This window comes from Lichenostomus cassidix, chromosome 1, assembly GCF_008360975.1.
Source record: "Lichenostomus cassidix isolate B80296 chromosome 1, HeHo_3.0, whole genome shotgun sequence".
NCBI classification, from domain to species: domain Eukaryota; kingdom Metazoa; phylum Chordata; class Aves; order Passeriformes; family Meliphagidae; genus Lichenostomus; species Lichenostomus cassidix.
Genome location: NC_139479.1, coordinates 26,038,779 through 26,052,838, shown reverse-complemented (window position 1 = coordinate 26,052,838; position 14,060 = coordinate 26,038,779). Strand labels below are relative to the sequence as shown.

The following is a 14,060-nucleotide window of genomic DNA, read 5'->3' as shown; positions in this document are numbered from 1 at the left end:
GTATTAATTTAACACTAACACTTTCAAATCTTAAACCCATATTTAAAACAGCTTGTCTAGGCGTAATTCAGCTGGAGAGGAGTTCCTCCTGCCTTGTGCTGCCTCCACTTAAAATCTATATTCCTTCTGAATGATAAATTACTTACATATTTTTAACAAATAATACACAAATTACACAAAGGTGAGCATCCTAAATAACAGTGCATAAATGCTCGTTTTCCTTGTTTTCTTTCATTTACATCTTACATGTTTTTCTGAAAGCGACAAGAAATTTAGATTAACGTTGCCTAGTGATGACTGAGGCTGACGACTGGGAAGTTGAAGCATTCAGAGCAGGACTCCAGGGTACTTTTGTATCTCTTGTTGCCAAAGATAATTAAAAGATAATACGTTGAACATGAAAGGTTTTGTTCTTGAACAAAAAAAGCCAACACCAGGTGGGGTTTCTTTTTATTGTTAAAACATTAAAGCATAACATTTCACCAAATACAGGAAATTTAGGGGGTGTCTGACATTACAAACATCTGAATCATCAAGAGAAAGTGTTGAGCTATACATTATCTGACGTTAATCTATCAATTTAATGTATATTAGTACATGAATAAAACATGGCCAAAATACAGAATCACAAAATAAGTACCTTGATGCTTCTAAATCCGAGACAAGTCAGAGAATTGAGTGCAATAAATTTCCAGCAAATGTCTATACACTCAATTATAACCTCAGGGCAGAATTATTCCAGGAATATTGGTAGTTGCTCATATTCTGGCTCATTCACATTCAATTTCGTGAGAATTTTGATTTGAGAACTTGGTAGAAACATTTTAAAAAATACAACATTTAACAAATGTGAAAAAACAAGTTGTCTTCACAGGAAAATATGGATTGCTTGCCACTCCAGTCCTTAGTTGCCTATATGTTTTACAAATCTTTACAAAACTAATTTGTATCCATTTTGGTTTCAAAAACATAGTACATCTGAAAAATAAAATATGACTCTACTGATGGGTAATACAAAGACATGATCACGCATTTAAAATTACTTTCAAAAGTAAATCTTTTCAGTAATACAGCTATAAGACAAGTTAAACATAGTACAATAAACCATGCATCTTCTGACTTGTCAGATCAGCTAAACTACTTGGTTAACATACAGTAACACTTTTGAACACTTTGTAAATTCAGCTTTTCTAGCACAAGGAAAATAAAAACAGATTAAATTTGTTCTTCAAGTGGTTCAAGGCTGTCCAAGTGTTTTTTAGGTGTATCATCACTATGACGGCTTTGGCAATGGGTTAAATGTTTCTTAAAGCCTCGGGGAAAATTTGATTCAAAATTACAACGGGGACACTTCAACAAACTTTGACCATGAGCAGCAACATGGTTTTTAAGAAGAGACTCCAAGAGAAAAGCTTTGCCACATATTTTACATTGGTACGGGCTTTGAACATTATGCTTGTTAACTAAATGGTGCAAGACAGCACCTTTTTTCATTGCACGACAGCAACAAATTTTGCAGTAATACTTTCCCTTGCCACGCTTCATGTATTTTGCTATTTCTTCCTCAGAGATGAAAGCCTCTTTCTCTTCAGTAAACTGAAGCACACACTGTGGCTGCGTGGGAGTAGTTGCATCCATTTTGCTCTCTTTGCCGTAATCAGATGACTCCATATCATACTGCTCTTGGTCACTGTTGGATTCTTGTTCCTTTATCTCCATTGAGTCTACCTCTGTTTTTCCACACTCACTGCTATTTAGTTCAGAATCTGAGTTCTCCTGATTTTCCTTCTTGGGCTTCTTTTTTGGGCATGAATATAACATATGTTCAGGTGATTCTTTGGCTAATATTGATTGTTCATCCTGTGAGAATAAATCATCCAGTGGTTTCTGATCATCTAAACTGTGAGAGAGAAAGTCACTCTCACCAGACTCACTAGGTGTTTGGGGCTCAGAGAAAAAGCCCGAAGCAGACTTGTGAGGCTCGGAAAACAGGATGCTCTTCTGGATTTCAGAAGGTACAGTAGTTTCAGCATGTCTCTGGACATCAGAGGATAAAGCAGCAGCAGGCTTCTGCATCTCAGAAAATACAGCATGCTTTTGAACATCAGGGGAAACAGCAGATTTCTGGCAGTCTGTGAAAACAGCTTGCTTGAGCGTCTCAGGAGAAACAGGAGTAGGTTTCTGGGACTCAGTAAAGAGGCCATGTTTCTGAACTTCAGGAGATGTGGATTTCTGAGACTCAAGAAAGGAACTAGACTCCTGAACTTCAGAGGAAATAGAAGTAAGTTTTTGGGCTTCAGAAAATAGGGCATGCTTCTGGACTTCAGAAGAAACAAGAGCTGATTTTTGGGCTTCAGAACACAGGGCTTGTTTTTGACCTTCAGTAGAAACAGCAGAAGTAGACATCTGATTCTGGGGCTCAGAAAAGACAGCACGTTTCTGGACATCAGTAGAAGCAGTAGGATTAGATTTACGAGTCTCTGGGAACAATACTCTTTTCCGAGGTTCAGGGAAATGAGCCCGTTTCTGAATCTCAGATGAAGCAGCAGAGGTGGATTTCTGAGTTTCAGAAAAATACATAGATTTCCGTGACTCAGAGAGTTTCCAAGATTCAGGAGATACTGAAACACCGGGCTTACGGACCTCAGGAAAGAAAGACGGCTTCCAAGAGTCAGAGTGACTAGACTTTCGAAGCTCAGGAGAAACAGGGGGAGAATGCTTCCATGTGTCAGGGGACAAAACAGGTTTCCAGCCTTCAGGGTAAACAGATGAGATGGGCTTCCAGGGCTCAGAAGAAACAAGAGTAGACTTCTGGGATTCAGAAAAGGACGTAGACTTACACGAGTCAGAAACAAGCCTCCTAGGTTCTGGCAGCACAACAGGACCAGGCCTTCGGGACTCGGGGGCAGGCCTCCGGGATTCGACGGACACCGACACGGCAGGCTTTGGAGGCCAGGGAGAAACTGGGGAAGACTTCTGCACCTCGTGAGGTGAAGACCTCCAGGGCTCAGGGGAAACAGTGGGACCAGGTCTCCATGACTCTGGCGACACTGCGGAAGCAGGCCTCCGGCTTTCAGGAGAAGAAGCAGAAGAAGGCCTACGCATTTGAGAAGGATGCCTCCGTGGCTCAGGAGACACAGCTGGGGAATACCTCCGTGGTTCAGGGGATACTGCTGGAGTAGGTTTCTTTGGCTCTGGTGACACAGCTGGGGAGTACCTGCGGGGTTCTGGAGACACAGCGGGAGAATGGCGCCGGGGCTCTGGTGACACGGCAGGGGAATGCCGCCGGGGCTCGGGAGACGTTGCTGGGGAGTGCCGCCGGGGCTCTGGAGACACAGCTGGGGAATGCCGCCGGGGCTCTGGAGACACAGCTGGGGAGTGCCGCCGGGGCTCTGGAGACACAGCTGGGGCTGGCTTCTGTGGGTCAGGGGACACGGCAGGAGATGGCTTCTGTGGGTCAGGAGACACAGCAGGAGATAGCTTCTGTGGATCAGGGGATACAGACGGAGATGGCTTCTGTGGATCGGGGGACACAGCTGAGGCCAACTTCTCTGGATCGGGAGATGTGGCCTGGGCTGACTTTTCTGGATCTGGGGACACAGTCTGGAGTGACTTCTCTGGCTCTGAGGAAGTCACCTGAGCAAACTTCTGGGGCTCTGGAGACACAGAAGATTTCTGAAGCTTGGGGGAAACAACAGGTTCAGATTTGGAGAGTTCAGGAGAAAGGGCTGGTCTGCGTGACTCAGGGGAAAGGGTAGGTTTCTGTGGCTCCAACGTGACACTTTTTTTGGATGAATCTGAATCTCCTTCTACCTGTTGCTCTTTCCGCTCCTCATTCCACTTCTCAGGTGCTGCATGCTGTGCTTTGATGTGATAATAGACGTTGCAATACATCTTGCTGGTAAAGAAACATTTGTGGCAGTGAAACAGTTTTGCGCTTTTTTGATAAAATATAAGTTTACCCAAACCAGCAGCATCCATTTCATCACAATACTCTGGGTGAACAGTACCCATATGAATTTGTATGTTTTCATAGTCAGTTCCTCTGAAGCTGCAGTAGTCACACTCCAAGCGCTCTGTGGTTTTACGTAGTATCTGCAACATGTCCATTTTCCTATGGGCAGTAACAGTTTCCACAGCACTGCAACTTTTAAAGAGGAATTTTCTGTTCCTGCAATAAAGGAAAAAGATTGTATAATTATCTGTCCATGTTAATTTCAACTCTGTCATTCCTAAATAACCACATGGGCTTTTCCCCTCCCACCCCTCCCTTTTTAGAAAGCGTAACTTTTGCACAGGTACTGACTACTTCATAGAGAAATCCAACACCAGTCTCCAACTTCTTAAAGTCATTTTACATCACTAAAACTTGAAAAAACAAAGCTTGTATTTAAAAACAGGCCTTCCTACCTATGTTAAGAACTGGAAGCAAATGATAATAGAAGAACCCAGGTGATGAAGAGCAAAGTTTGTATTTTGTTTGATAAATGTGACTTGCTTTCTCCATTGTCTTCTCATATTTGATGTGCTTTTATTGACATTATATATGTAAACTGAAAACAAGAAGTACTTTGACACATTGCTGAGATAAAGCCATTTCAAAAATGAATCTCCATCATTAAATTTCAAAACAAATCAGCAGTTTTTGACAAAGACCAAAAAATATTCAAGAAAACAGCAGCCTAAAGCCTAGGCCCTGTTTTCATCTGTCAAACACTGACTTCCTTTCACTAATTACAAGAAAAAATAATGCTGATCATAAAAACTTTATCTATTATGAAAAGGATTGTTCCTGTTCCATTATTTTATCTGCTGCCCCAATAACAACAAAAATACTTTTCAGGAAAAACAGCAAGGTTTTTTTCCCCCAGTTGGTACAGTTGACAGTCCTCTGTATCCAGAACATTGTTTTCCTCACCCCAAAGACAGAAATTTTGCAAAATTAATGTTTTTTGCTAGACCTTAAAAAACCCTATACAACAACAAAAACAAACAAAAAAGCACCCCAAAAACCAACAAAACAAACAAAAACAAACAACCAACCAAAATGCAAATAGCTTTTAATGATTTGGCTAGATGCCACTATTTCCAACAGAATTTACCCAGATTAGCTACTACAATAAGCAGAAAACCAAGTCTAGCCATATTCTGTAAGTTATATTGACATAAAAGTGGAAGGTAAAGAGGACATTTAAGTCAAATGCACAGGCTTTTTTATGGTAGGTTTAAATTATACAGCTGTTACACGATTAATCATGCTAAACTATCAACCTAATTTTAGGGGGTCTTGTAAAACACTCTGCTTCAAAACACTCAAAATTGTTGTTTTATTTTAACATTAATTTATCTGTCTAAACATATATAAGACTAACAAGTCTAAAAATATGCATTCAAAGCTAGTTTTCTTAATTTATTCCTAAAGCATTTTTACCCTGGTTTCTTATGGAAATGAGGCTTACACAAACACATTGCCCTACACTCAATGCCAATCAAACTGGACAAAGCAATCCAGCCTTACTTTGCATTTCTACACCTTTCATGAAAATCAGGAACTAGAGAATGCAAGCAATGCCTTCACTGAGGCTGAATATGTCACTTAGCAGTGCCTGCTTCTGTTTAGACTCTACACAAATAGTCTTGAAACATGCAGAGCAAGCAATGTCTGATTCAGCTGGTAATTAAGGAAAAGGGGAAGGAATTAAAAATACTACACTAGTGAGCTGCTTTGGGTTTGGGACAGAGACAGAATGAAAGCAAATTAGCAGCGCTGTTAAAGGATGAGATGCATACAGCAAAAAAAAAAAAAACAGGAAAGGATTGGCTGAGGAGCAAGAGGGCACAAATCCTTAAGAAATAGAAGTCCACTAGCTCAGCTGTTCATGGAACAACTCCTTTATATGCACTCTGTGTACACACTTCACATGAAGTCATGGGAACAGGTAGATTTCCTTTTGGGAAACATGGTGGGACCACAGACTGAGCTTTAATAAGGATCCTGCTTTACAACCATGAGACAAATGAAGAGCATCTGACTCCAGCCTAGCTACAAATGAGAAGTAATTGCTCTGCTCTACAAACACCAAAGTGGAAGGACCTTTGGAGTAGAAGTTGCAGTTTCCCAGCACTACTGGCAGCCATACAAAAGATACCCCAAATTGTAGTCCACACCACATTCAGCACTGATCACAAAACACTTCCCAACATCTTATAACAATTTTTTTATGTCTGTAAAAGATGAAAACAAAACAGAAAGATGAAAACAGTGCTCAATGGTCTGTGTATCTGCAACAGCAAATAACTTGCCAGTTGTAAAAACCCACAGCACATCATGTCTTAATACTCCAAAAGGCCTTCAAGTCTTTATGAATTACAGTTTCGTTTTGTTTGCAGGACTTGGGATGATGGAAGGAAAGAGAAATTTAAATCTGAAAGCAAAAATTTCTGAATTGCTGATATGAGCTAAATAAAAAGGTTTGGGGTTTTTTAAATCAAATCACAGCAGAACATAATTAGGACAATAAAGATACACGGCAGTAATCACATTTTTAGACTTGAAAGGGAGTTTGTGAATTCCAAAGTTGGTTGTAATCCTGAATTATGCATTTTCTTTTCACCACAGAAAAAAAGCTTTTTCAATTTGAATTTATCATAGTTTATAACAAAGTTTACCAGACAGTCTTTTCTACCTTCTTCCTAATTTCCCTCCTCTTCGCAGGTCACCTTTTGCCCTTGCTGCAGTTCTTTGTTATTCACTGATCTACACCCCATCTCCCATCCTCTTCCTTGACTCAGTTCTATCTTACTTTATGATGAAAATTTCCATTTTCTTTCCAAAAACAACAGTTAGAAAAAGTCAGTGGCTCCCTTCCACAAATTTTCCAAGTTGCTGCTAAACTTTTTTGACCATGAGATTATTTTGGAACCAAAGAAGTTAGAGGCACAGGCCAGACATGCAAAGGTTTCGACATTCAAGCCTTTAGCATAAGAAATAACATTAAAGAGCTGAGGGTACTTTCTCTCACATTGCCATCACTCAACATTTTTAGTTTTGTAACTCAGCCCACTGTAGCTGGCAGTCACTGAAGCAACTACCCCTTCTGCTGAAATCTCTATTTAATTGAAGCAACCTACTGAGCAAGACCACACTTTCTTATTGCAGCACCTGAGGGCGTGAGTCCATAGAATAGTAAACCTAGTTTTAGAATAGTTACTGTGAGATCAGTAACAAACTAAGCAGTAACAAGCAGTGCTGAGCCCCTATCATGAAGTCAATTCAAATTTGTTGAAACACTTCTGAAGGAATAAACTCTGAGATGTTGCTGCTTCATTTAGCACAGATCTAAGCAGCTAGTGTGAAAGATTTTCCTGTCAAGCCCTCCAGATTCCTTCTCATATTGAGCTCTAATGCTACTGCTTCTACATGGCTCTGGTTGCTGCCCTCCTCTATACTCAGTTCAACACATAAACAACTCTGCTTCACACTGCTCTTTGCCATCAACTCCTGCATCAGAACTTCTGCACTGGATCCTGCCTTGCCTAGTTGGGTGAAAGTGCAAGGAACAACACGTCACTGTTTTCTAAAGAGTCCCATCCCAGGAGAGCCAGCCAGCCTAGAAACTATATACTAGTAACCAGGTGCCCATGGCCTTAGCTCTGCATGAACTATGATGCAACCTGTGCTCAGCAGCATGTTTTTGGCAATGCTAAGAGAGATGGACCATGCTCCCTCTGTGTGAATGCATTACCACAGATATTAAAGGGAATTAGCTCTGTGCTGCTCCAACTCAAACCCATTAAAAGGGTAAGGAAAATAACTGGTGTGACCAATCTGTCAGGGTGCTCCATGTGTACTGCAGAGAACTGGACCAAGTACTAAATCCCAACATCCTTCAAGTCCTCTGAAACCCTTTGAGGAAAAGTATGAATTTCAGGATGAAGATCAGATTGTCATGAGCAACAGGTCCCCCATGAAACAAAGCAGAGGGGAGATGGCCTCCAGAGTATCTCTCTGAGATGTCTTGAATACTCCTAGGAGTGACAAAGAAGCTGCCACCCCTCAAATACAAATAACTGCTGTGCAGGCCCCAGGCCACTTTGTGTGGTTGAACACTCTGCCAGGCCATAACTGTTTTGTAAAAAGACACTTAATCATTGCCCCTGTTCAAACTCTCAATTAACAGGATGTGCAGTGCAGGACTGGCTACAACTGAGGCTGTGCTGCATGACACTGTAACACTACAAAGCACAACACATTCCTTAATTGCTCTTCCTGCATTCCCTCCTACTTTTCTCACTTCCCATGGCTGCAACACTGGGAAAACAAATACAGATGCAACCAAACAGAACAAATTTTCTGTCCTGAGAACACATTACAACCAAAGCAGAAGCCTGAAACCCAGCATTTATGCTTGTCCCGTGTCCACATCCTGCCTTCAAGACTAAATACTGTGATTCAACTAAGATTCTGGAGCTTGCAATATTAAATTTTAACTTAAGGTAGCCAAGACTCTTTCCAAGTCTTCCTAAGTCCTGATGTCTCCCACTCAAATCTATCTGAACAGATAAGTGCTTCTGTCTAAAAGCCCACAATATCCACAAATATCAAGCCCAGTAACAGCATCAGCAGCAACTCAGCTCTTAGCTGACTTGAAGTGACACAGATCAATGTCCATCATGCAGGTTAAAAACTGCCTGAAGAGACACAAATCTCAGCAGTGGGACCACCAGTCTCTACTGCTGCTCCATCAGCCACCTCTCCCAAATCCTCTTCTTTCATGCATCTTTAGACCCTACATACAAAGGTTGCTATCACCAGCTCTCTCCTGTCTCCACAGAGATGCTGAAGATCCTTACACCAGTTCCTGTCCCCTATGTTGCACTTCTGGCCATAATGTCCTCCACCACAGGAAGAACAGAGAATCAGCATGGGGAAAGGACTGGTAACGAGGACAATGCATCTACCTGAGCAAAGAGCAACCATCACTGCTTTTCTTGCTTGGTTCTTAGCACCCAAGAGGCTAATGTCATGATTTGGCAGAAAGAAGTAGTATCCAGGAAATCAAAGGCAGTGAGATAACTGCAAATTCAACCAAAAGCTGGTTATGTGTATTGCAAGGCAGCTAGAGTGGAGTCAAACAGCATCAGAAATCTCTGTTGAGCTCACATTGAACTGAGCAATAGGAGAGTCCTAAGCTAAAGCACAGAGAGACCTCCTGATGTCTTCCCAACTAAAACATATAGCCATGTCAGAGACAGTTCCTGGATTCTGCATCCAATCTTTCATGAGGATCCCACTAAAGATTAAGACATATTTCCTAGAGCCTCTCAAAAACCTCCCATTGGAAGAAAAGTGGAAAAATGCAGAGGAGATACCTACATACAAGAAGGAATCCGTGCAGGGGATGGCACAACATGACTCTGGCAGCGAACAAGATGTCTCCACTTCTCAAGTCCATTCCAATTTCATAGCTACAAGTCTTCCAATCATTCCTGGTAATTTTTAATAAACACATTCTACACTTAGCATTGCAACACTTAATATATACCTGCATTTTTCCTCTATAGAGGCACTGTGACTCTCAGAAGGAAGCAACAAAGAGCTCAAAGCTAAAGATCTAGACTATCTGTGAGCACAGAAAATTACACATTTCTTTAAACATGAAGCATTTCAGAGCACAGTAACAAGTAGCCTGCCATATCATTGTTCAAAATCAGACTGTCTTGGTTCTCAGTGGCAGAAGAATCTGTAACTCTTTTCCTCTTGATAAAGAGTCAAGGCTGGTGAAACACAAGCAGATAGAGGGCATGCAACACACATCAGTGACACCAGCACAGCTGGGAAAATGCTCCAGAAGAAAGCCCTGTGACATCCTGCAATGCTGTACAATCACACTGGATTGCCTATACCAGTCACTGCACAGGAAAGATCACTGCTTATTTTCATAAGCCTTGGAAGTTTCTTGTAGGCAAACAGGTCAGTCACACTCTGTCAGTGTAGAGGGTCAATGATAAGTTTATTCCCAGTACAAGAATGCTGGGTAAGCTGGATACAGCAGCATCATTGTCTCTGCTACCAGGAACAGATCCAGACTATCACTGTGTTTAAGCAAAAGGAAAAATTACATGTTCTTGCAGTGCCAAAAAGTAAATGGCAGTCTGGTGGCAGCATGATGCTTCTCTTGAAGCTACATCCCTGTGTTGTGACTGACAAAGAAGTTTAGCTCCCAGAGGAAGCTGCAGGCAGACATACCCACAGTGGAGCAGAGCAGGCACTTCACAATGTGCAAGACAGGTAAGGGCATCACTTCCAGGGCACCATCAACAACACAGGCAGCACTCTGCTCCTGCTAGTCCAGAAGCGTCCATAGGTATCTGACTGCATCCTCACATCTGAACTCCCAGCTACCAGCTAGTGTTTTCGGGCTAAGTTCCATCAGCAACAATTGCTGAACCAGGTCTTAAAAATTACACACCTACACAAAGCATAAACACCCCGACCCTACCAGCCACTGAAACAGTAAGATATGCTGAGAACATGGGAGGCACCAGATCGAGGCAGGAAATGCTGTATTATGAGGTTCCATGTTTCCAGGAAAGGTTCAAGTCACAGGAGATCTACAAAGTGACAATACTTAATGCACATGCAGATGACTTCAGAAAGACAAAGCATCCAGAACTGCAGCAATTTTGCAATATTTCATTTTTTTTAAAAGAATGACAAAACTACGCAACATTAGTTCTCAATACAAGATCTAACAACAGTCTAAATTGCAGAGTAAAATCAATGTACCTTTGACAGATTCCAAGATAGAAAAAATTAGTGCCATGTACTTCTCACACAGCTTTCTAACTCCAAGTTCACAATTCCATTTAGTTGGCTTCCAAAAACGGCCCCAGAAACCTTATAGCTACACTGCTGTATCTGAGCTAATGAAGTGCCACTAGACACACTAGACCACTACACTCTAGTCAAGAACTGTGAATTAAGGTTGTGAAACAGTGCTACCAGGCTGAGAATCACATTTACCTTACCCTGAAAGAATATAGGGTTCAAGGGGAGATCACTGAAGAGAAATATGAAATCCAGAGTGTCTATATTCTTCACTCGCAAAAAATTCACAGAAACGATGAGGTTGGAAAAGACCTCTGAGATCATCGACTCCAACCTGTGATCGAACACCACCTTGTCAAGTAGACCATCGAACTTAGTGCCACATCCAGTCTTTCCTTAAACACCTCCAAGGACAGTGACTCCAATGCCACCCTGGGCATCCCATTCCAATGTCTAATAACCTTTCCAGTGAAGAAATTCTTCTTAATGTCCAACCTAAACGTCCCTTGGTGTGATTTAAGATTATGTCCTCTCATCCTGTCACTGGTTACCTGGGAGAAGAAGCCGACCCCCACCTGGCTACAGCCTGCTTTCCGGCAGTTATAGAGAGTGATAATGTCCCCCTGAGCCTCCTCTTCTCCAGACTAAACAACCCCAGTTCCCTCAGCCGCTCCTCACAGGACATGCTCTCCAGAACTGTTGCGAGCCTTGCTCTTGCACCTGCTTCCCTGCTCCCACGTGCGATGCAGCCGCTCCCGGCAGCTATTTCTGTCACCGGGGAAGGGCCCGGTCCCGGCGGGGACACGTCCCGTGCCGAACTCGCTATCGCGGGACAGCAGACCGGCGCCGTGCTCCTCCCGCTCCTCGCTCCGCCGGCATCACTGTAACTTTCCTGCGGGGAGGGGGTGCCTGCGGGCTCGGCTTTCCCGGGGCCGCCGGCTCCGCGCTGCCCGGCCCTCCGGGGGCCGCACCCCCGGGGCCGGGGGCCACGCCGCCCGCCCATTCATCCCGCCCCTCCGGGCTCTCTCCCTCGCCGCCTCCCCTCTCCCTTCTCCCTCCCGTGCGTGGCCCCGCCGGTTTTGTTCCCCCCGCGCCGGCACCGGCGACCGCCGCCGCCCCCCGCGCGGCGGGGGCTGGACAAGGGGAAGGCCCAGGCCCGCTGCCCAGAGGGAGGGAGGGGAGCGCGCCGGGCCCGGCGGGCGGGAGCGGGGGACGAGCGGGACGCCGCACTCACCGTTCGGCACCTCCGGGGCGGCGGGCGCGGGGCCGGGGGGGCCGGGCCGGGCTCCCCCCGCCAATGGCGGCGGCGGCGGCGGCGGGAGGCGGGGCCGGGTCACGTGCCGCGGCCGCGGCGGCGGGGACGGGGGCGGGGCCGAGCTGCACCGCTCTCCGCGCCCGCCGGCAGGGGGCGCTGCCGCACAGGGGTCCGGCCTTGTGTGGGAGCGCGCAGAGGTTGGTCCTGTGGGGAGAGAATCCCAGAAACTCAGAAACAGAGTCACACATTAGGCTGCAAAGAACCTCTGAGATCATCGACTATGACCGAACACCACCTTCTCAACAAGACCATGGCACTCAGTGCCATGTCCAGCCTTTGCTTAAACACCTCCAGGGACAGTGACTCCACCACCACCCTGGGCAGAACATTCCAATAACCAGTCAGCCCTTCTGTGAAGAAATTCTTCCTAATGTCCAGCCTAAAAATCCTTGGTGCACATTAGGACTGTGTCCTTTCATCCTGTCACTGGTTGCCTGGGAGAAGAGGCTGACCCCCCACCTGGCTATAGCCTCCTCTCAGATGACTGTAAAGAGTGATAAGGTCTTCCCTGAGCCTCCTTTTCTCCAGGCTAAGCAACTCCAGCTCCCTCAGGTGCTCCCTATAGGACACCTGCTCTATTGCCCTTCTCTGGATCCACTTCAGCACTTTAACGACCTTCCTGAAATGAGGGGCCCAGAAATGCACACAGGATTCGAGGGGTGGCTAACCAGTGCCAAATGGGCCACACCTCAGGTACTGTGTCCAGTTCTGGACACAGTTCTAATCCGGTTCAGGACTTGCCTTTTGTATTTTGGTTTCTGCAGTGCTTTTTGTCCAGTGTGGAAAGAATCACTGACTCACAGAATCACAGAACGAATTAAGTTGGAAAAGACCTCCGAGACTGTCAACTCCAACCTGTGGCTGAACACCACCATGTCAACCAGAGCACAGCACAAAGTGTCATGTCCAGAGACACTGACTCCCTGAAAGCGTTTAAGGAAAGACTCTGTAGAGGCTGAGGGGCATTCTGTTAGGACAGAAGGTGAGGGTAACCCAGCTTCTTGTTACTAGATCCCAGCGAAATGACACTGAATGATCAGTGTGTGTAAGTAAACAATGTGGGGTTTATTATATGAATGTATTTCAATACGAAAGTGCAGCATCACCTAAAGACACACACACAGGAAAAGAAAGAAAGAATGAGAGAGAGACAGAGACAGAGAAAGAGAGAGAGAGAAAGAAAGAACAAGAACGTGAGGATCTCACCACCCTAAACCCCACAACAAGACTTGTTGCTGTACAGTCTTGGTTGTAGTGGTGGTCGAATGGCGAGGGAAGAAGTGATGGGGAGAAATCAGCTGAACACATCATCTGATGGGTTTGTATTCACTGTGGTTCAGGTGAATATAAATCAGGTACCTCCTCAGAGGCAGAGAGCCCGATGTAATACTGTGGATCAGGGGACAATTCGGGAGTCCTCGACCCCTTCTGAGTCAACACAGCTGCCCATCACACCAGTGCAGTTGAGTCAGTTATTGCCCCTTATGTCCCATCAGCAGAGATGAACCACTCATGTCACACACGAATGTCCTGGTACTTCCCCGGGGGGGAGCCCCTCAACCCAGTGGTTTGTGCAAGGAAGGACAACTTAGCATGACAAGGGGCACAATCCACAGGATCCGGCTCCTGTCTCACTCACAGCCCATCATTCACCCTGTGCCTTATCAGATCAGAGGTTTAGCCATTACACTCCTGAAAGCTCACCTCCTCCATCTCAACTAAGCACCCTGGCATCTCCACAAGTGAGGAGTGTTTGGAGTTGTTATCTCTTAACCGTTCAGTCTCCCAAAGTCCTCATCACTTTCTACAGCTTCCCGAGGAGGCAAAGTGGAGGAGGAGATGCTGAGCTCTTCTCCCTGGTACCCACTGATAGGACAGTGAGAATGGCTCAGAGCTCTTCCAGGGGAGCTTCGG

The 14,060-nt window shown here is 44.8% G+C and overlaps 1 protein-coding gene across 4 annotated transcripts; it reads right to left on the bottom strand.

Annotated features, from left to right (window-relative positions):
- Window positions 1–438: 438 nt before the first annotated feature.
- Window positions 439–12,162, bottom strand: CHAMP1 (chromosome alignment maintaining phosphoprotein 1). Of its 4 annotated transcripts, none has more exons than XM_085053640.1 (3): window positions 12,066–12,156; window positions 9,377–9,489; window positions 439–4,171 (listed from the first exon to the last, which is right to left on the bottom strand). In XM_085053640.1, coding segments are annotated over exons 2-3 (2,958 nt in total). In that variant the 5' UTR covers window positions 9,379–9,489; window positions 12,066–12,156; the 3' UTR covers window positions 439–1,215. The 4 variants fall into 4 exon arrangements, with proteins under 4 accessions (XP_084909766.1, XP_084909773.1, XP_084909783.1 ...); XM_085053647.1 differs by lacking the exon at window positions 12,066–12,156 and adding an exon at window positions 11,552–11,723; XM_085053657.1 differs by lacking the exon at window positions 9,377–9,489 and having other exon boundaries at window positions 12,066–12,162.
- Between the last annotated feature and the right edge of the window lie 1,898 nt (window positions 12,163–14,060).